The sequence below is a fragment of the Castanea sativa genome, chromosome 9 (genome assembly GCF_040712315.1).
Source record: "Castanea sativa cultivar Marrone di Chiusa Pesio chromosome 9, ASM4071231v1".
NCBI lineage: Eukaryota > Viridiplantae > Streptophyta > Magnoliopsida > Fagales > Fagaceae > Castanea > Castanea sativa.
In genome coordinates this window covers 11788024-11810971 of record NC_134021.1, presented here as the reverse complement: position 1 = coordinate 11810971, position 22948 = coordinate 11788024, and the positions used below count along the sequence as shown (strand labels likewise).

The 22948-nt window shown below is 37.7% G+C and overlaps 2 protein-coding genes across 2 annotated transcripts; both read left to right on the top strand.

Moving 5' to 3' along the window:
- The first annotated feature begins 2212 nt into the window (after positions 1 to 2212).
- LOC142611137 (short chain aldehyde dehydrogenase 1-like) lies at positions 2213 to 3467 on the top strand. Its single transcript, XM_075783177.1, has 2 exons — positions 2213 to 2364; positions 2507 to 3467. The coding sequence occupies exons 1-2, from the start codon at positions 2327 to 2329 to the stop codon at positions 3303 to 3305; spliced, it is 837 nt and encodes a 278-aa protein (XP_075639292.1). The 5' UTR covers positions 2213 to 2326; the 3' UTR covers positions 3306 to 3467.
- An 18187-nt stretch (positions 3468 to 21654) lies between these two features.
- Positions 21655 to 22116, top strand: LOC142608753 (uncharacterized). The gene has a single exon (XM_075780434.1). It carries the CDS (start codon positions 21655 to 21657, stop codon positions 22114 to 22116), a length of 462 nt encoding a protein of 153 aa, XP_075636549.1.
- The last annotated feature ends 832 nt before the right edge of the window (positions 22117 to 22948 follow it).

The window sequence follows — 22948 nt, the reverse complement described above, 5'->3', positions numbered from 1 at the left end:
CTGAATAAGACCAATGTAGACCGAATAGGACCAAGATGGACAGAGTAAGACCAAAGTGGGCAGGATGGTTCGAAGTGGACAAAATAAGACCAATGTGGACCGAATAGAGCCAATGCAAACTGAGTGAACAGAATAGGACCAAAGTGGTCTAAAGAAGACCGAATGGACTGGATAGAATTTTGGTGGATTGAATGGACTAAATGGGACAAAATAGGACCAAGTTGGACTAAATAAAACCAATGTGGACCGAATATGACTTTTGAATATTTATCATTTTATTGAATTTTTTGGGCTCATATTTTTAATTTCTAATGTCTATTTTCTTTGTATTTTTTTAACTCAAAACTAATAGTTTGTTTGGATTAAGGGGGAAGGAGGGAAAGTAGAGTAGATTTGGCCCAAAATTAGCCTATTTTCAATCAATTCTACTCTATTCTTTTCTACTCCTCCTCAATTCAAACGGACCCTAAAGAGTTTAGTCCAAATATGATAAAATTTCATACTTTTCAACCAAACAAAAAATTTAAGCTAAATTTGAAAATGAAACCTATAAAAAGAATCAACTTAAGACCTAATTAGTCTAAAATTGACTGAAGATGACTGAAATTGACCAAGTGGCCCGAGCAAATTGGACCGAAGTAGACCTAATTAGACTGAATAGAAATTGTTTAATTTTTAGAAAAAAATAAATTATCTTCAATAAATTATAGAGAACAAATTATATATAATATTACAATATAAAATAATTATTTATTTCCATGCATCGCATGGGTATGCAACTAGTAGCATTTAATATACAAAAGGAAACGAATTGATGGCAGCTACGCAAATGTTCTCCATTGTAGTTAAGATAGAGAAGAAAACCCAGATCGATCATAGATGATCAAAAAATTGTCAAAAAAAAAAACCCATATAATCTGAACTTACCACAATAGAAAATGAAATAAGAAAAAGCCCAACTACATCTACCTAATACGATATTTTATTAATTTATTACAAACGAATCAGACAAACTTTGACTCAGACCGTGGGAGTGGGTGAGGTTGGCCGTTAGTGATACAAAAAAATATGTTCCTTAACCAATTTTGGAATCTAGATAAGGTTTTTTGCCATGGTAAAGGACACAGCCAAAACAATTATTGTCTTAATCAGACAAATTTCAGGTCATTATAAAGAGAATAAAATTAATTTCAAATCGTCAAACTAAATACAGGGCTTAGAGAGTATAAAGAGTATAAAATAATTGGATTAACACCTGATATATTACTTCCACAAGGCTTTAGAGTAATTCTTGAAGAGTTACTCCACAATCCTTGAGAATTTATTCAAGTGGAGACTCACTCTGAGAAAGGTAAAACAAGTTGGTTTGGTGATAATTTTGAACAAGAAAAGTAACAAGATTGAAATAGAAATTTTATTCGTATATGACCTGTAAAACCTTTTGGTGATAGTGAACGATTCATAAATGACCCACACAACTATGAGATTAACACTCTTCTCTTCAATTTCAGTTAACTTTATTCCTCTTTGGGCAGATTCCTCTTGTTCCCTTCTGCTCTATCTCAATACATTTATCCTTAATTACCCAAAAGAACAAAATAAAATTTTATTTTGTGTATATAATTTACAGCACAGCAGGCCAATTGGGCTTAACCAACAGCTAACAGAGAACATCCTCTGCATCAGAAATGCTCACATATATCTAACTTTTCCTATGAAAGATGCTGTCTTGACTGTAACAACTCTTCAAGCCTATCCTTACCCCATTTACAACAAGAATCCCTCTAAAAACAACAAAGTCAATTACACTGTGGAGTATCCATATTTTTTTGTTGACAAGAGTCCACTTTAGCAGACCTAATGCTACAGAGAAAACAGCAGTAATCATGCTGTACTCTCTTGTCTCATATGATAATGTAAATTATTCGACGAGGAATTATTATTCTCAAGTCTTCCGCTTCGATGACTGCCTATTGGCAGTCAAAAAAAGCAGACGAGGAAATCAATTTCTTCATTTATATATATTTCCATTAAACTCTCTCAATACCAAATCTTTTGTTTATGATTTCTGTAGCATTTCAGGCTAGTCGTCTTATTCAAAACTAAGACTTCACCTATTGGCTGCTATGTAGAATCTTAATACATAACAAGAAGCATCATTGAAGATGTAAGGATTTTGTTAACCCGTTTCCTTTTTTAATTTGCCCAAGTTGCATATAGTTGACCCTCTCCCCTATAAAGTAGCAACAAACAATGAAGGGGACATTCACAAACGTAACTTGCATCTACAATTTGGCGAAGATTTCACATCAATTTTAAGGAAAAGATGAGTGCTAATTCTTCAGCAACTCCCATCACCAACAGGTACGTATATTACTATAACAAATTAACCTTTTATAAACTCTGTGTTCTCTAATTCAGTCTTTCTATCATTTATATTATATTAAAAACTAGCTAAGAGTTTAGACTAATAAATTTTAGTTTCCTTATCTCTTTCTCCTTGCAGATTAGAAGGTAAGGTAGCGTTAATAACCGGTGGTGCAAGTGGCATTGGTGAGACCACTGCAAGGCTTTTTGTTCGACATGGTGCTAAGGTCCTTATAGCAGATGTCCAAGATGAGCTTGGTCACTTAGTTTGTAAAGACGTAGGCTTTGAATCCATCTCTTACATCCATTGTGATGTAACAAATGAATCTGATGTCGAAAAGACCGTGGACATGGTTGTAGCCAAGTATGGAAAGTTGGACATCATGTTCAACAATGCTGGCATTTCAGGCAACATGGAATCGCGAATTAATTTAGAATCAGAAAACCAAGATTTCAAAAGGGTTTTAGATGTCAATGTTTTCGGTGCTTTCTTGGGTGCCAAGCATGCTGCTAGGGTTATGATTCCAGCTAAAAAAGGAAGCATTCTCTTCACCTCAAGCCTAGCTTCAATAATGGCCGATGTTATTCCACATTCATACGTGGCATCAAAGCATGCTGTGGTGGGAATGACTAAGAACTTGAGCGTGGAGTTGGGACAATATGGATTAAGGGTTAATTGTGTGTCTCCTTTTGCAACTGCAACTCCTATGCTAAGAAAAGCTATGGGGATGATGGAGAAGAATAAGGTGGAGGATGTGGTTTCATCGTGTGCAAACTTGAAGGGAGTGGTATTGGAGCCTGAAGATATTGCTGAGGCAGCGTTGTATTTGGGGAGTGATGAGTCCAAGTATGTGAGTGGGATGAACCTGGTTGTTGATGGAGGTTATAGTCTTACTAATCCAGCATTCTCAAATGCACTCAAAAACATTTTTTCATGAAACATATCAATGTATGTGGTGCAAGTTGCAACTATTACCTCCATTTCTCTATTTTGTTTATTTGTTTTAGTGTTATCTTAAGAGTGATGTTAAAGTCAAGTACCTTAATTTAGTGGCATTGTCATTGACTATTCTCCTTTATGAAAATAATTAGGATTCGAAATTCCCCTCATCCTTGTTGTATCTATAAAAATTAAAAGATTAATATTAAAGATAGGGAAAAGTTAACAGATGCCTTGAGGGCTTAGGTTTATAAAACGTTTTTAGAAACCTTTTATAGGAAAAGCAAAAAAGTAACTGATTTTTTTTTATTTTACAACTTTTTAGATTTCCCATAAAAGTTATATTCAAACATGCCTAAAATGATCCCTTAACAAACGATTAATTTGGTTCAAGATTCAAGTTAATAGAATAAAAAGAGGTAGAGAAAGACACATAAATAAAAAAAAGAAAGAAAGAAAAAGAAACCCCTAACAAAAGTAATAAAAAATGATTTTGGATATTATAGATTTTTGAAAAAAAATACATGTGAATGACTTGATCCATAATTATCCCATAATTTTGGAATTAAAGATTTGTTTTTTGTACCTTTTGACGAATGTTTTGTTTTTTTTCTTTTTTTAACCGTAGGTGAGAAGGGGCATTCAAATGCGAATAACCCGTAATATGACTAAGGACAAAGTTTAGCAATAAAATTGTTTGTAGCCTTGGGGTACAACCTTACTTAATAATATAAACATTACTACATATTTTGAAAATCTAACCGTGAATTGCATGTTCTTTACACTCTTAATACACACATCAAATTTTGTGTCAATTAGATATTATTTACTATATGATCTATAAGCTTATATTTTATGCATAATTTTAAACTTCAAAAACTTGCAATTTGAACAATTTATTGATGACATAGTTATTGATCTTTAATTTTCTAGAAATTTTGCAAGCATGGAGGATATAAGAAGAAAATGTAATCTAATGTTGGATTTGTTAAAATTCACCTCAAATAAAAAGATATTGAGTAAGGTTGTAGCCTTAAGCTGTAACCAATTTTGTAGCTAAATTTTGTTCTATGACTAATATCACTAGAGAAGTTGAATGTCAAAGTAAAACTAACAAGGTAAATTATAGTCAACTACTTTGAGATTAGGGCTAATGTCAAATATATCTAAGAAAATTAAAAAATAACCAAATTGGTCTTTATACACAAATGGTGTGTAATGCTTTTTGTGCCCTCTACCTAAAACAAATTTATATTATAGTTTTTTCATTATCAAGACTGCAACTTTACATCATTTCTTGTTTTTTCCAATGCCAATAAGTGCTCTATAAGCTAAAAGAAACTACAGTTTAAATGTGCTAAAATGCAAAACTCACCTTTTAAGTTTCACCACTTTTCATTTTAGTCTTGTAAGTTTGCATTCTATTATTTCAGTCCTTTAAGTTTCAATCATCTTCAATTCAGTCTTCCGTTAACATTCCATCCATCTGCCGTTAACCATATTTAATTTTTATTTAATTATTTTACGAAATCAAAAATTTTAGACTACTAGGATGAAAGGGCTCCGTTGCTCCAATCAACAGTGCATCCTTTAACCTTTTCCATCAGCATCAGGTCTTCACTACCCTTCAAAATCTCAAGAATGGAACCATAGCTACAAAAAAACCAAGGCAAACAAAAATTAACAAACTCCGACACTAGATCCTTTAAAACCAAGGAAAGCTTAATTTTAAGTTTTAAGAGAGCAATCAACCTACACAAACCAACCAATATTGCTGAATATATGGAAAACCAAGCAGCATTCTCTATCATCCTCTTCCTTATCTGAAACCTAGGATACAAGCTCGTTGGCCAACGCCGCAATTCGCTGCTCAATTCTTTGGCCTAAATCAAATCACAGACGCAGCTTGCCGACATCAACAACGAAAGTGAAGGGATGAAAGCCCCTGGAATTGTACCACTCTGCATTTTTCTTAAGGTGCTTGGTCTTGGAATTGAGCCAACCCAACAACACCACCGTCACTACTTGCTCTTTGTCGTTAAAGTATGTTCTGACAATTGAAAAAATTTGGGTTCTATTTTGTGTTCTTCAGGTGTGGGGATGGAGTGATGGACGATGTGGGTGGGGGTTAATTTCTGGTTTTTTATTTTTTTTTTAATTTTTTAATTTTTTTTAATGTTAAATTAACATTTTTTTAATTTAAGAAATAAAAAATTAAATAAAAATTAAATATGGTTAATGGCTGTAGGGATACAAGGCCCATAAAATATAATGGGCAGTGGGCCTTGTTCGAGGACGTCTAGTAGTCCGAGGACAGGGATAAGGTAGGGAAGACATGCGAATCCAAGCGCCGAGGACGAACCACGACTGGGAAAGTTTAGGAAGGTAGTCCGAGGAAGAATATCTCCTCGGCTAAGTAAGGCAGAGGTCATAAGGTACGACCTGCCATCGGGAACAACTTTCTGAAAGATTCTACTGATAAGGATGAGTATCAGAGGAGCATAGGACAAATTAGAGCTAAGAAATATCAAAGGAAAAGTTGCTTTCACCGCATTGAATGCTCTGCAGCTAATCTTCTGGCCGCATTAATGTGGAGGTGATGCTTGAACAGTGACCAACAGCCTAACAGCTATACCCAAAGACTTCAAGAGGACAAGGATGATGGCCAGCAGCTTGCCCTACACGTGGAGGGTGTAGATGAAGAAAAACAGAGTATATAATAGAGAAGGAAGTCCCTGATGGAGGGAGATCTATCGAAAAAGAGAGTGAAAAATACTGTAGCATTAGGTACAAGACTTGCAGCCAAAATCAAAAGAAGTATATATATAAGATTTAGTCTCCTCAGACTATGTAGAGGACGATTTACTTCATGCGAAACAATCATATTCTCGTTTTCTTTTCATCTGGGTTCACTATAGTTATTTTCTGATTCATTAAAACTTAGTTTTACAGCTCACTCTCTATAAATTCATTGTATTGAGCTTTTTGGGCTTAGATCCTTTTCCCTTTAGGATAAGGAACCAAATAAAGTCCTTACAACGGAAAACGTGGATGGATGTTAATGGAAGACTGAATTGAGGAGAATTGAAACTTAGAGAACTGAAATGACAGAATTGAAAATTACAGGACTGAAATAAAAAGTTGTGAAACTTAGAGAGTGAGTTTTGCATTTTAGCCACCTTTGCCCTTTACCTAAAACAAATTTCTGCCACATAACTGCCCCCTTTCTATGAAGAGAGTCGTACATAGGGGCCTCTCAGAAAAAAGAATATTTGGTTAGTGCTCTAATCAACCAATATTTGGACAGCCAAAAGAAACTAGAACATATTGAATTACCAACAAAAACTAAATCAGCCCATTTTCAAGTATGTTGCGTCTCTTTGCTAAGACTGAAATTGAGTCAACATTTCTTTTTGTTTATAGAGCACTTATTGGCACTAGGGAAAGCAAGAAATGTTGTAAAGCTGAAGGTTTTGAAATGAAAAACTATAGTATAAATTTATTTTAGGTAGAGGGCAATTGAAAAACTACCGTTTGTGTTTAATGACCAATTTGGTTATTTTTCAATTGTCTTGAATCAGTTGAATGTGTTTGGCATTAATCTAAATCTGAGAGTAGTTGATTGGAATTTACCCAAACTAATAAAAGGTGTATTCGGTGCTTGTGCTCTCATAGCCTTTGATAAGCAAAAGTAAAGGAATTGATGGCAGCTACGCAAATGTTGTAAACAATAAAAAAAACAATAAAAAAGCTACGCAAATGTTCTCCATTGTAGGGAAGAAAAACCAGATAGATCATATCGATGTTCAAAAAAATTAACAAACAAATTGTTAAAAGAAAAATCCATATACGTACGCTGAAATTACCACAACAGGTTATGAAATAAGAAAAATCCCAAATGCATCAACCTACTACGATATTTTATTAATTTATTTACAAGCGAATCAGACAAACTTTGACTTTGAGACACGTTACTTTCAACCAATTTTGGTATCTAGATAAAGTTTTTTGCCAACAGACAAAACAATTTCTGTCTTAATCAGACAAATTTAAGGTCATTATAAAGAGTACAAAATCAATTTCAAATCTTCAGACTACATACAGTAAGTCTCATAGAGCTGTTGGAGAACAAATAATGGTTGGAGTATGAATAACTGAATGGAGCTCATCAAGTTTGTTTTTGATTAACAGTCTTATATGCATAACTTTGCATCACAATCTTTTTAGCTTAATTTCATATTGAGACTAAATCATCTTTCACTCGTTAATTTGTCATCATTTTATTACGTTCTTGAGGGTTCACACAAATGTTTGTGCACAAATACAAAAATGTAATCCTTCTATAGCTTAAAGATTTGACATGTAAGTGTAAAATAGTTGCAAACCCATGCGTTGCGTAATAAATTTTTTTGGGTGATCTCATTATATCTATTTTAAAACCATATATATAATTTTTTTTTAAACCTTTACACACACACATATAATGTGAATCTTTACATATACCTTTAAGTAAATTATATATATTCCACTAGGGGTAGCTTAATGTATTTGGGGGCCTAAGGAGAAAATTGAAATTAAGGCCTTTCATATATTTAAATATGATTTTTAAAAATTTAAATATTACTTAAATTCAATTATTTTATTTTAGATGCAAAATTACTACTAATTAACTTGAATCATGTAGATTTTTTTTTGAAAGTCTATAGACAAAAAATTTGACAAAACTTTTCACACTTATTGACGTGGCAAATTGATAATTTGATAGTGGTAAGTAAAAAAGTGATGTTAGTGGTGGACTTAGATAAAAACTAGTAAAAGTTTGTCAACTCAACTTGTGAAAAATGTTGCGATTTTTTATTTTTTTTAGAAGTGCTATATTCATAACATATCTTAGGTGCTAATTTGTTACTGATTCTAGTTTAAACTCATCACCGAAATTAATTTTTTATCATCAATAATACCCTGTAACAACCTATCTCTTAGGATTTATTTTGAAAGTGTTGTGAAAAATGTTGTAGACGTAACCTTTTTTTTTCTTGTTTTTCATTTGATAAAAAATATTATTTTATTCATTGGCTAATATTTGGATTGAATTAATACTATTATAATATTTTTAAAAAACTCTATTGATTAAAATTTAGGGGTCTTTTTTCTGCTTTGGGCCTTAAACGGCCGCATCAGTTGCTTTATATATAGAGCCGGCACTATATTCCACTTCATTAAATGCGTAAAACCATATACTACTACTCCATAATGATAGTTGCTAATTGATTTTTTTTTTAACGATCCCATTTATAACGCTTCAATGAAATGTCAAAAAAAGGATTTTAAATTTTCTAACTTTATTTCTTATGCAATTCCTATTATTATTAGAGAACACCACTTTTTAGTTATGATTGGAAATATGGTTTCATGATTAAAGTTTGGTTAGTTTTAAGTTTAAATTTAATACTATTGATAGGCTCAAACAATATCCTCGTCCGGAGAAAAAGGCTATGGACGAAGGTAGCCCCAGTCCTCATCTATGAATACTTCCACCTAACGAAGAAAGGACCATTCATTCGTAATCAATAGCAAAGCGTTACACAGACAATAATGAGTCTCTTTTCCGTTGGGAGGATTGAAACCTCACCATTAACACCTTGCATAGGCGTTACAATTAACACATTGAAGGCCACCATCAATACACCTCCAACGGCTAGGAGAAGAAAATAGGCATATATATACCAGAACCTCAAACTAGAAAAGGTACGAAAAACTCTAACACAAAATCTCTAATACTTTGACACTTCATATTTCCTTCTCTCTCAATTACCTGACTTTACCATCGGAGGTTCTGTGATCGGCACCACATCGGTGTCCTTTTGTCTTACATTCTTGCAGGTATCTGGACGACCTTGGTCAACTCCCTTTTGGACGATCATTTTAGCTAACAATCATAGCATCATCAGTTTGGCGCCATCTATGGGGGCAATGCATTTTTCGTAAGCGTAGTTCCATTCAACTCACAAAGTACAGATGGAGGCCATCATTCCCCAAGATCCTACGGCATTAGCCTTGCAATTCCAGGCACTCACAGCCAGTGTGGAGGAGCTCACCAGACAAAACTAAGAAATGAGGCTACGGTTACAGCAAGAGTACAACCACTTCGAGGCCAATCGAGACAACGAGAGGGACAACCAAAGAAGGGACGATCACAGACAACCAGCTACTCCCAAAGGAGCGAGCTTGGATCTTCTCCGAGAAATGAGAAAAGAGATGGACGAGCTAAGGAATGCGATCAAAGAAAAAATTGATCGGAGCTCAGATCGGATGGTCAAGAAGACAAATTCGCCCTTCACTATGTAGTCCTAGAATGCCCGGTACCTTCAAAGTTTCATTTTCCTCAATTGGAGCCGTTTGATGGATTGAAGGATCCATTGGATCACCTCAATACCTTCAAGATGAATTTGGGTCTCCAACAGCTCCTTGACGAGATACTATGTCGCTCCTTCCCTATCACTCTCAAAGGAGCAGCGAGAGAGTGGTTTACCAAGCTACCAACGCCGTCCATCGACAACTTCGAGTAGCTAGGCAATTCTTTCCTCCATCACTTCGTCGACGGGCAGCGCTCGAAGAGGCCAGCGGACCATTTGCGTACCATCAGGCAAGGGGAAAAAGAGACCCTAAGGTCGTATGTAACATGTTTCACTCGGGAAACTTTGAAGGTGGACGAAGCGGATGACAAAGTGCAGCTAAAAACCTTCAAAGTTGGATTGAAGTCCAGGGAGTTCATGGTCTCCCTTACGAAGAATCCTTCTAAGGCGATGGCAGAAATGCTCTTAAAAGTGTAGAAGTGCATGAATGCTGAGGATGCCCTAGCGACGATAGAAGGGATCGAGAAGCCAAAGGATAAGAGAAAAGAGAAGGAGGACGACCGAAGGGGATGAAAAAGGCAACGGACAGATCGTCCAGACGCTGAAGAGAATAGGTGAAGAGATGACAAAAACCCTTGGACAGTAAAATTCACTCTTTTAATTATGCCCCCCGACCAAATTCTGGCACAGATTAAAGACGAGCGCTACCTCAAATGGCCTAGGCCATTACAATCATTGCCCAACGTACGTGATAAGAGAAAATATTGCCGTTTTTATAAGGATCACAAACATTACGCAAAAGACTGCAGAGACTTGAAGGAACAGATAGAAGAGCTCATAAGGAAAGGAAAGTTACAAAAATTCGTAAAAAAGGGAGATTCCAGTAGATCCAGGGACGATAAAAAAAGTCAACACGATGCTTTTTAGAACGACGAAGACCATATACCTGTTCATCCACAGAACGCTATAGGAGAGATAAAGACAATCACAGGGGGGTGTCCATAGGGGGATCGTCCAAATCCCTTAAGAAGTCATAATAGGGGCAGTGAACAACGTCCATAGGATGCCACCTTTGAAGCAGAGGTGGATGGACTAGGATATTCTGTTCTCGGAGGAATATGCTAGAGGAGTCAAACAGCCTCACGACGACCTATTGGTTATCATGCTCATGATCAAGGGATTTAATACCAAGAGGGTTTTGGTAGACAATGGGAGCTTGGCTGATATAATTTATCGCTCTTCCTTCTAGCAGTTAAAAGTAGAAAGACTTCGTCCATTCGAATCCCCCCTTGTCAGCTTCAGTGGAGACAAGGTGTACCCACGGGAAATAGTGACGTTAACAGTCACAGCTAGCTCATACCCCCTCCAGGTTACCAATTGACACAACTTCTTGGTAGTGGACTTACCGTTGTCCTACAATGTGATCATAGGAAGACCTACTCTCAATCATTGGAAAGCATCCACTTCCACATATTGCCTGAAGGTGAAGTTTTCAACAGAATTAGGAATTGGAGAGATAAGAGGAGACCAGGTGCTAGCACAAGAACGCTACCAGGTAGTCTTGGCGTCCAAAGAAAACCACACATGGATAATAGAAGAAAAGACACCAGAAATTGTGGAGAAATTGGAGACGGTTGAGTTGGTCGAAGGGGATCCCACAAAGACGACCCAAGTAGGGACGAGCATGAACCTCTAGACGAAGAGAGAAATCATCAGCTTTTTGAAGGATAACATGGACGTATTTGCCTAAAGTCATGAAGACATGCCTGACATACCTGTAAATATCATTTAGCATTGCCTGAATGTGGACCCTGAGAAGAAACCCATCTAACAAAGAAGAAGAGTTTTCGCTCCTAAGCGAAACAAAGCAGTCATGGACAAGGTAAACAAACTGCTCACTGCTGATTTCATTCGGGAAGTCTACTATCCAGAGTGGTTGGCCAACGTTGTCATGGTTAAGTAAGCAAATGAGAAATGGAGAATGTGCGTTGATTTCATGGATTTGAACAGTGCTTGCCTGAAGGACAGTTTCCCTCTACCAAGGATCGACCAGCTTGTGGATTCGACAGCCGGGCACAAGCTCCTTATCTTTATGGACGCTTTCTCCAGATTCAACCAGATACAAATGGCAGAGGAGGATCAAGAGAAAACTGCCTTTGTCACTAGCTAGGGACTTTATTGCTACAGGGTCATGCTGTTCGGTTTGAAGAATGTAGGAGCCATATACTAGAGATTTGTAGACCAGATGTACAGTAAGCAGATTGGGAGGAACATAGAAGTCTATGTAGATAACATGCTTGTCAAAAGCAAGGAAGAAGTATATAGTATGAAGTTGAACCCAGCCAAATGCGCCTTTAGGGTCTCCTCTGGAAAATTCCATGGCTTCATGGTATCATATAGAGGAATAGAAGCAAATCTAGAGAAGGTAAAAGCCATCCTAGAGATGTCCTCCCCGAAGATGGTTAAAGAAGTTCAATCCCTCACGGGAAGGGTGGCAGCCCTTAACAAGTTCGTCTCTAAAGCGACAGACAAATGCCTTCCATTCTTCAAGACCTTAAAGAAGGCTTTTGTCTAGACAGTCAAGTGTAAGACACCATTCCAGGAGCTAAAGCACAACCTAAGCAACGCCCCACTCCTAAGTTCGTCCAAAGAAGGAGAAGACTTGTTCCCATACTTATTTGTGTCCACAACTGCGATGAGCGCATCCTTGATTAGGGAAGAAAATAAGATACAGTGTATTACATCAACCAGGCCTTCCAAGGAGCTGAAGCCCGGTACCCTCAAATAGAGAAGATCACATTCGCCCTGATAGTGGCCTCCAGAAAGCTTCGTCCATATTTTCAAGCTAACCCGATCATACTAATGACGGACCAACCCATTAAGAAAGCAATGAATAAACTTGAGGCCGTAGGACGAATGGTATAGTGGGCCATTGAGCTTAGTCAGTTCGACATAGAGTATTGACCTCGGAAGGCCATAAAAGCCCAAGCGCTGGCGGACTTCATAGCAGAATTCACCTCCCCCGAACACGAAGATAGCCTGAAAAAACTCTGGACGATCCATATAGATGGGTCGTCCACGCAGAGGAGAGGTGGGGTAGGCGTCGTCATCACTTGTGTTAGGACATATGTGATTTGATGTTAGGAACATATGTCAACATTTTATGTATTGACTAATCCTTTGACAAAACACACTTTACTTGTATTTGGGTAGATATAGGATGTGTTTAATACTTCAAGAAATAAAGTTTCAAGTTCAAGTGTTAAAGCCATGCAAGTCTATCCAAGAACCAAGTGAAGAAGTGTTGGATTTTAAATCTCAATAGCTAGCTCGACAAATAGTATCTATCGAGGTTTAAAAGCTGTTGAGCCACGTTAAAAGCTGTTGAGCCACGTTAAAAGCTGCTAAAGCCCGTGGCTCAACAGCTAGCTTGATAGATGTCTATCTATCGAGGTTTATGAAACCCAGTTTTTCAAAACTGTTTTTCATCCAATCCGTGAGTATGTGTTTGGGCTTTCTTTTCTCACAACCTTAAACATATATTGGAATTATTTTAAGGGCTGTATCAGGTTGCACAGTCAAGAGCATAATTGCACAAGAGCATAATTCCACAAGTGTGACTGAAAACCTAGTTTTCCCTAGCTCTTGAAGAAGTTGTTGTGTTTGTACACCATAGGGTTTTGTAACCAAGCAACTTCATGATCTTCATCGTGTAATGAATAGAAGAAGTTTGCAGCCAACATCCTTCTCAAGTTGGTGATAAAGTCGTGTACTGGGATCCGTGCATCTTTGGTTAGTCACATACTAGGAGCCGTGCAATACAAGGAGAGATTGTCACTATAGAACAAGTCCAATTGGGTATTGGGGTAAGGGTTCAACTGTAGATTGGTATAAGGTACTGGGATTCCTTTACTTGTAACCGCTTGTTTTGATAATGTTAGGACATATGTGTTTCACTTGTTTAGAACATATGTTGTTCATTATTTATGTAATTGGCTAATCCTTTGTCAAAACGCACTTTACTTGTAATTGTGTAGATTTAGGATATGGTTAATACTTCAAGAAACAAGGTTTCAAGATCAAGTGTTAAAGCCATGCAAGTCTGTCCAAGAAACAAGCTTAGAAGTGCTTTTCATTAAAGCTTGACAGCTGGCTCGACAGTTGCATCTATCGAGCTTTAAGAAGCTGTTCTAGCCTCGAGGCTCAACAGCTGCTTAACAGCACCTCGACACCTGTAGCTGTCGAGATTTAAGAAAAACCGATTCTAAGTTCTGTTTTGATTCTAATCCGTGCATGTGTCTTTGGGCCTTCTTTTCTCCTAACCCTAGACATATAAAAGGATTATTCTAAGGGCTGTCAAAGTGTGGCAAGTTGCACAAGCATTGAGAAATCCTTGTTCATGCAAATTGTAACTTGAGACGAAGTTCTTGCCCTAGTTCATCTCTCTTGTGAAGAAGTTGCTGTGTCTTTGCACCGTTTGGTTTTGTAACCGTGCATCTTCTTGATCTTCATCATGTGGATGAATTGAAGAACTTTGCAGCTAATAATCTTCTCTAGTTGGTGATTCAAAATCGCGTACTAGGATCCACGCAATTGGTTAGTCACGTACTTGGGAGCCATGCATTGAAAGGAGAAACTGTCACTACAAAACAAGTCCAATTGGGTATTGGGGTAAGAGTTCAACTGTAGGTTGGTAAGGTACTTGGGATTCCTTTACTTGTAACCGCTTGTTGTGATAATAGTGGAGTTTCGGGAGTGGTGACCTTAAAATCACCCGGAGGGGTTTTTGCCGTGTAGATTTTCTCCATTCGTAAACAAATCACCGTGTCATTTATTTTCCGTTGCATACTTTAGTTTATTGGTGATTTGTTTGTGCAACCACGCGTTTACATGTTAATTTGATTAATTAATAAAATTTGCTAATTAATCAATTAATCCATCACAAGGGGTCAATACGTTTTTGGCCTATCAGATAATAGTGGATTCTCGGGAGTGGTGACCTTAAAATCACCCGGTGGGATTTTTGCTGTGTAGGTTTTTCCCATTCATAAACAAATCACTGTGTCATTTAATTTCCCTTGCATATTTAGTTATTTGGTGATTTGTTTGTGCTACCACGCGTTTTACATGTTAATTTGATTAATTAATAAATTTGGCTAATTAATCAATTAATCTATCACAAGGGGTTAATACTTTTTTGGCCTATCAAGTGGTATCTGAGTAGGCACACTCTGATTAGGGTTTAATCTTTGCTGTGAGATCCATTGACCCTTGTTTGTCATGGATAGAGGACAGTCACTTATTGTACCTCCTTTATTTGATGGAACTAATTATGCATATTGAAAAGTACGCATGAGAGTTTTCTTGTAGTCCTTAGATGAGAAGGTGTGGCAAGCTGTGGAGATAGGCTGGACCAAGCCGAAGGAAGCATCAGCCGACCGGGATGGTGCAAAGATCAAGGCAGCAAACTTCAACATCAGGGCATTGAATGCTTTATTTAGTGTGGTCACAAATGAGGAGTTTAAGAAGATCTCCTCCACTGAAACTGCAAAGGAGGTGTAGACCATTCTCTAGACAACCTATGAAGGAATCAAGGCTGTCAAGAATTCGAAACTTCAAAGGCTCACTACTAGCTTCAAAGAAATGAAGATGGATGATGATGAGTCATTTGATGAGTTCTATGCCAGGCTCAAGGACATAGTGAACTTAGCTTTCAATCTTGGGGAAACCATTCCCGAACCCAAGATTATGTGAAAACGTGCTCAGATCTCTGCCCAAGAGATTTCATGCCAAGATCACCGCCATTGAGGAATCAAAGGATATTGACAAGATTCCTTTGACAGAGCTTGTTGGAAATCTACATACCTATGAGTTGGGTTTGTCTAGGCTTGAGAAGTCAAGGAAGAGCAAAAGCAGTGACACTGATGAGTCTTACGATGATGAAGATTCTAAAATGAAGTCCAACATCACCCAACAATTCAAGAAGTTCATGAAGAATGCCAATGCAAAGGGCTTTGACAAGGACTATAAGCAAACAAGTTCTTCATAGTCTAAGAGCCAAGACAAAAGGAAAAAAGATGCTAGGGATGCCGGTCAGTACACTGTTCCCTCAGGGCCCAAGTGTTTTGGGTGTCAAGGATTCGGTCACATGAAACAAGAGTGCCCCACTTATCTCAAGTCTATTAGGAAAAGCAAGGCATTTGTTGCTACCTTGAGTGACACCAAACCTGAGGATGATTTTGAAAATAAGGATGACGGAATCCTAAATGCCTTCACCACCACTATCAATCCTACTGAATGGATTGTAGAAGATGTGGATGAAGAAGAAAACTTTGTGGAGTCAAAATTTGAGAAGGTGGATGATCAAGATGACATCCATATAGCCTATGCAAAGCTATACAAGGTCTCCAAAAAACATGAGAAGCTGTATAGGTTGGCCACCAAGAAACTCAATGATGTGGAGTTTGAACGAGAACAACTCTCCACAAAGGTTGATGAAGCAAATCAGATTATTGGAGCACTGAGGTTTGAGAAAAATTTCTTGGCTGAGAAGACCAAGAAGCTTCAGGTAGAATTGTTCCAAGTGAGAGCTCAGTTGGAGAGGACCTCAAGTGCAAAGCTTGATGAGATGCTCAGCATGCAAAAATCTACCTCCAATCGAACTGGTTTAGGGTATGATTTTTCTTCTCCTAATATTGCTTCTTCTAGTACTATTGTTTTTGTTTCTCCTACTAACAATATTGATTATGAGAATAATGATGCTAAAACTGTGATAGCTAGTGAGAACATAGACAAGAGTAAATCTATCTTAGGAGCACCCCCTAAGCTTGCTAAAAAAGAAACCAAAAACCCTAGGGCTAAGAAGAGTAATGCTTAAAAGTCTAAAGAGAAGAAGTAGCATCTTTGTCATCACTATGGTGCAGCTGGACATACTCGACCCAATTGCTATAAGTGGTTAGCCACTCAACAGAGCAACAACTTGATCTCATCGAGAAACTAGAATCAGCTTCCATCCTCTCTTGTTCCTCTTAGAGATCTCCTCAAGGCCCTCATGTTCCTTTCAAACTTGAACGGTTTCCATTCTTCCCCTTCATTTCTGGTTCAAGGTTTTGCTCAAAGGAAAGGTTCTTCCAAGGTGTGGAAGGAAAAGGGTTCCAAGTGATTTACTCACTTTTTCTCTCTCTCCCTCTTTTTGTTATGTTTGCATTACTTGTGTGTTTTGCTTTCTTAATTTGAGACAATCTAGTTTTTATGCATTGCTTTATTTAACATGTTTTTGTTTAGTTGTTTTTTCAGTTTTGTTTTTTATTTTGTTTTTTTACTCATAAAAAATAAAAATAAAATTGAAAAATCAGAAAAATACAAAAACAGTGTGTGTTTGTGTACATTGGTACTTGTGTACCTTGAATGGCTAATGAAACAAAGTTTTCTAAACTTTGTATCTTTTGTAGCTTAGATGAACATTTCTATGCATAACTAAGCAAGTGAGCTCTGTGGTTCTTGTTTGTGATGAGTAAGGTTAAGTGATCTCTTGTACTTAACACTCGTATTTCTCTTTTTGACGGGAAGGACTAGAAATTCCTAAGAGAAAGGCATAAATAATTATCTCACCACTGTTGCCCGCCAATCATGAAATGACATTTGTATGCTTTATCATAGCAAAAGTGCAATGTCAAAAAGCTTAACATAATTGGGTATTTCTTTTCTCTCTCTTATATACCCATGGATGATATGCTTCATAAAAGAAAAATATGCAAAGAAAAATAAAAGAAAAAATATCAAAATGCTTTAAAACATGATTGCAAGTGTGTATTCTAGGAGATGTGGGAGTTATTGGATGTACCTCGAAGGTGATAGTCCCCATCAAACAGTTATGATCGCGTGTGAGTTAAATTGATTTACTCATATCTCAAATCGTCATAACATAGAGACACTCATGCAATCTTGCGATGTTTTCACACACAACATGCAATACTCTTTGCTCCTTTTGATACACGTGCAGGTACAATGCGATTTGGCCATCACAAGGTTTATATGCACTAATGTATGCTCACTAAACTGTCATAACTTGTTTTTGAAATATAAAATTGGTTAGACTTGTTTAGTGTGTGTGTGTGTGTGTGTGTGTGTGTGTGTGTGTGTGTTTTGGATCTAAATGCATGACCTTTTTCTTGATTGAGAGATGATTTTGAGAGCTTAAAACGCTGTTTAGATCTTTGGTTGAGTAACATGCTTAATTGCATTCATATCTGTGTTCTTCTCTTCCTTGAAAAACTATTTTTAAGCAATCTTGATAGCTCCTCGATAGCTCTTGATAGCTAAGCTATCTATCGAGACTCTTCAGCTTTTCTTTATTGCAATCTCGATAGCTCTCGATAGCTATCTCGATCAATCGAGAAACTTTTTGTCTCCTCGATAGCTTCTCGATAGCTACCTCGATCAATCGAGCTTCTTTGTTAAGAAAACCTCTCGTTAGATCCTCGATAGCTAGTTTGACAGCTGAAAAACGCATCTTTAAAGCTCGATAGCTCTCGATCGATCGAGCTTTATGAAGTTTCTATATAAAGAGGCATCTCAATTTCAGATCTCATTCCCTCGATCTCTCGCGATTCTTTCAGCCTTTTCACCTCCCAAAACACTTTTCAAGCACTCCCGACTTCTTCCTCACTTCATTTTTGGTCTCAAGATCATTGTTCCTCATCTGGTATGATAATTTCTTCATCTTTATCATGCATTTTCATGATCTTTGACCTAACTTTTGGGGTTTTTGAAATTGTTAGAGATTTTTCAAAACTTTTGAGTTTTTATTAAAGTTTTGGGATGGGTTTTTGATAAAATGATCTTTAAACTTCATGCATTGCATTATATGTGCATTATAACAATGTTTCATGCATTTTAGATGTGTGTTTACTTCGTTGCTATGTTGTGTGCTAGTAGGTTTGGATTGGGCTGAGCCCATGATGAATTTATTTTAATATGTCACATGTTCATGCATTCTCATGCATACATTCCTTCAATTATATATGTATATATAGATATATATATATATATATATTGATATATGTGTTTCTTGGTACTTTTCTGATTGTCTCCCTCTCTATATCTCTTTCTCTCCCTCTTACGTTAGTTGCATCATGGCACCTAAACGTAAATCCATTCCGTCTCGGAACCCTCTTCATTCTAGGGCATCTTCATCTTCTTCTCTTTCTGACCCCACTCCTTTTCACGTACAGTTTCGTGATGAGAAGGCCAAATCGGACTTCTTTGAGAACTTTTCATGATGAGGCATTCATTCGAAACGCCAAGTTATTCTATCCAATTTCTCTGACACTGACCTACCCACTGTCATCCACAGTAGGGGTTGGGAGTCACTATGTGGCATCCCGGTCACGTGCCCTTCTGTGATCATACAGGAGTTCTACTCCAATATGCATGGATTTGACTATTCTATACCCTAGTTTGCCACTCACGTTCGGGGTATACGCATGGTAGTTATTCCGAATATTGTATCCGAGGTACTCCACATTCCTAGGGTAGAGCATCCTGACTGTCCTGGTTGTGAGCGTCTAAGGACAGTGTCCAAAGATGAACTCTCATATCGATTCTATGAGACACCTTCTTCTTGGGGTGACCGTCAGTACATCCATTGTTCGGCCTTTACTAAAGGTCGTAGGTTCCTTAACATGGTTATGACCTTTGTTCTCCATCCTTTGTCTCACTATAACACTATCATAGAGCCTTGTGCTCGATTTTTGTTATCCCTCATTGAGGATCTTACCATAGATTTCCCTTCTCACTTCATACTTTCCCTCATAGATGTGTATAGGGATACGGCGACCCATGATAAGCTCATCTTCCCTTCGGCTATCACGCAGCTCCTTTGCCATTTTTCTGTCTCCTATCCTGAGTCTCCCCACTTCACGTTCTTATGTGCCATTGATGCTGCTACCATTAAGCGGAGTTTTACATAGTTTCGCTCGAGGCGAACTCAGACCGAGATGGCTGCTCCTCCAACTTCTACCGCTCCATCCACCTTCGCTCATTCATCTTCAGTGGGTGGAGTGACACTTGAGGCCACCATGGCACAGCTTGTGAGCATGGATGCTCACCTCAACACTCTCAGTGATGAGTTGTGTCAGGTGAACACCCGTGTTGGTCGTATCGCACGACAACAAGCTGTCATGGGTGGTTTCACAGTTGCTTCTTCTCCATCTCCAACGATGTTCGAGGATGAGAGTGATAATGGCTCCGGTAGTGATGATGTTGATGAGGGTGATGATACTGGCTTGCCTAGTGATGATGAGATGTCTACTTGATGTACTTACCCTTTGTCACTCGTGACAAAAAGGGGGAGTAGTTTTGGATATGAGAGTAGTCATACTCATAGGGGGAGGGTTAGTTTAGGAGATAGGGGGAGTGTTCATGAGTGTTCATATTTTTGAGGGATGTATTGAGGATTTTGATGTTTCTTTTTATTTTCTCTTTATTTTAGATACATTGTTCTTGTACCCTAGATCTTGTGATAATATTGTGATAGCAAACCTTATACATGTTGATATATATACATTTGAGGTTGTTATTACAGTTCTTTCACCTATCTTTACATGTGTTGTTTCTTTTCTCTCTTTATACACACGTTTCTTATTTATTGTATGCAATCTTTTATTTATGTTTCACACAAAGATGCTGTGATGAGTTTTGTTTAAGTGTTTCAGAAATATAGGTTGTCAAAGTCTACTTGCCATGAACTCTCTTCTTGCAAAGTATTTCAAGAGTTTGTGTTAGGATAGATTTTATTGTACTTAATAAGTGAGTATAAGTTGAGTGATTTATGACTTCTCTCATATGTTCATTTGTTTGTTTTGGTTTTGTCACGGATTGCCAAAGGAGGAGATTGGTAGGACATATGTGATTTGATGTTAATAACATATGTCAACATTTTATGTATTTGCTAATCCTTTGACAAAACACACTTTACTTGTATTTGGGTAGATATAGGATGTGTTTAATACTTCAAGAAATAAGGTTTCAAGTTCAAGTGTTAAAGCCATGTAAGTCTGTCCAAGAATCAAGTGAAGAAGTGTTGGATTTTAAATCTCGACAGCTAGCTTGACAGTTAGTTGCTATCGAGGTTTAAAAGCCACTGAAGCCTGTGGCTCGACAGCTAGCTTAATAGATGACTATCTATTGAGGTTTATGAAACTCAGTTTTTCAGAGTTGTTTTTTATCCAATTCGTGAATATGTGTTTGGGCTTTATTTTCTCACAACTCTAAACATATATAAGGATTATTTTACGGGCTGTATCAAGTTGCATAGTCAAGAGCATAATTGCACAAGAGCATAACTCCACAAGTGTGACTAGAAACCTAGTTTGCCCTAGTTCTTGAAGAAGTTGCTGTGTTTGTACACCATAGGGTTTTGTGACTAAGCAACTTCATGATCTTCATCGTGTGATGAACAGAAGAACTTTGCAGCCAACATCCTTCTCAAGTTGGTGATAAAGTCGCGTACTGGGATCCACGCATATTTTGGTTAGTCACGTATTGGGAGCCGTGCAATACCAAGAGAGATTGTCACTACAAAATAAGTCCAATTGGGTATTGGGATAAGGGTTCAAATGTAGGTTGGTATAAGGTACTGGAATTCCTTTACTTGTAACCGCTTGTTTTTATAATAGTGGATTCTCGGGAATGGTGACCTTAAAATCACCCGATGGAGTTTTTGCCGTGTAGGTTTTCCCATTTGTAAACAAATTACCATGTCTTTTAATTTTCGCTGCATATTTAGTTATTTGGGGAATTATTTGTGCTACCACGTGTTTTGCATGTTAATTTGATTAATTAATAAACTTGGCCAATTAATCAAAATTCATCACAAGGGGTCAATACATTTTTGGCCTATCAACTTCCTTTAAGGGGGACACTTTGAAGTCTGGAGTTCAACTTAAATTCCCCGTAACCAATAACGAAGCAGAGTACGAAGCCATACTGATGGGACTGAGGATAGCCCAAGCACTTAGAGCTAAAAACACCTTGCTAAGAAGTTATTCACAGCTCGTCATAGGGCAAGTCAAGGGAGATTTCGAAGCAAAGGAGACAAGAATGCAGAAATACCTCAAGTTAATGAACCAATTGGTAAGAAAGTTTGATCGGGTAGAATTTGCTCAAGTCCCACGAGATCAGAATGCAAAAGTTGATGAAGTGGCTAGGAGTGCGTCAATAGATGATCACACAAAGGTGGTCGATTGGAGATTGGAAGAAGAGAACTCTCCCAGCATCGAAGAATTTCAGACCTTCCCAGTGCACACCTATGCAGGATGGATGAGCCTCATCCTATCCTATCTTAAGGATGGACGATTACCATTGAATCCTGATGAAGCCAAAAAGATCAAGAAACGGGCAACTCAGTTCACGGTGCTAAATGATGAGCTTTACAAAAGAGGCTTCTCATAGCCTTACTTGAGATGTGTTGAAAAAGAAGAAGCAAGATATGTTCTGGAAGAGGTTCACAAGGGCATTCGCGGTGACCACATGGGAACAAAGTCTCTCGTAAGAAAGATCATGAGGGCAGGATATTTTTGGCCCACAATGCAACAAGACGTAGTGGATTTTGTAAAGAAATGTGACAACTGCCAAAGGCATAGGAATGTCCAATGAGTCCCAGGAGAGAAGATGATGGCCATCACTTCCCCTTGGCCATTTGCACAGTGAGGGATCGACATCATGGGGCCTCTGCCATAAGGAGAAAAGCAAGTAAAGTTCTTACTTGTCGCTATCGACTTCTTTACAAAGTGGGTGGAAGTAGAAGCACTAGCCACGATTACAGAAGCAAAGGTATGGAATTTTGTATGGAAAAATATTGTGTGCAGGTTCGGGATCCCACAGATGATCATCTCGGATAATGGTCGTTAGTTCGACAGTCAAGGATTTAGGTCGTTTTGCTTAAGCCTTGGCATCAAGAACAAATATTCATCCCCAGGGCATCCTTAAGCCAATGGACAGACTAAAGTAACGAATCAGACATTGTTGAAAATCATCAAAGCTCGATTAGTGGGGGCAAAAGGAGCATGGCCTGAGGAATTACCAAGCATCGTATGGGCTTACAGAACCACAACAAGAACCCCAACGGGAGAAACACCGTTCAACCTGATGTACTACACAGAGGCCGTCATCCCCGTCGAGATAGGGCTCACCAGCCTCAGGAAAGGGTTCTTTGATGAACACAGCAATGAGACTAATTGAAGCTGAATCTAGATTGTTTGGACGAAGTCAGAGACCAAGCCTC

Bases quoted from the DNA above. Each gene is read 5' to 3' on its own strand.
- LOC142608753 (XM_075780434.1), top strand. From the start codon at position 21,655: ATGGGACTGAGGATAGCCCAAGCACTTAGAGCTAAAAACACCTTGCTA.
- LOC142611137 (XM_075783177.1), top strand. From the start codon at position 2,327: ATGAGTGCTAATTCTTCAGCAACTCCCATCACCAACAG. The intron at 2,365-2,506 runs GTACGTATATTA...TTCTCCTTGCAG, and splicing joins GCAACTCCCATCACCAACAG to ATTAGAAGGTAAGGTAGCGT.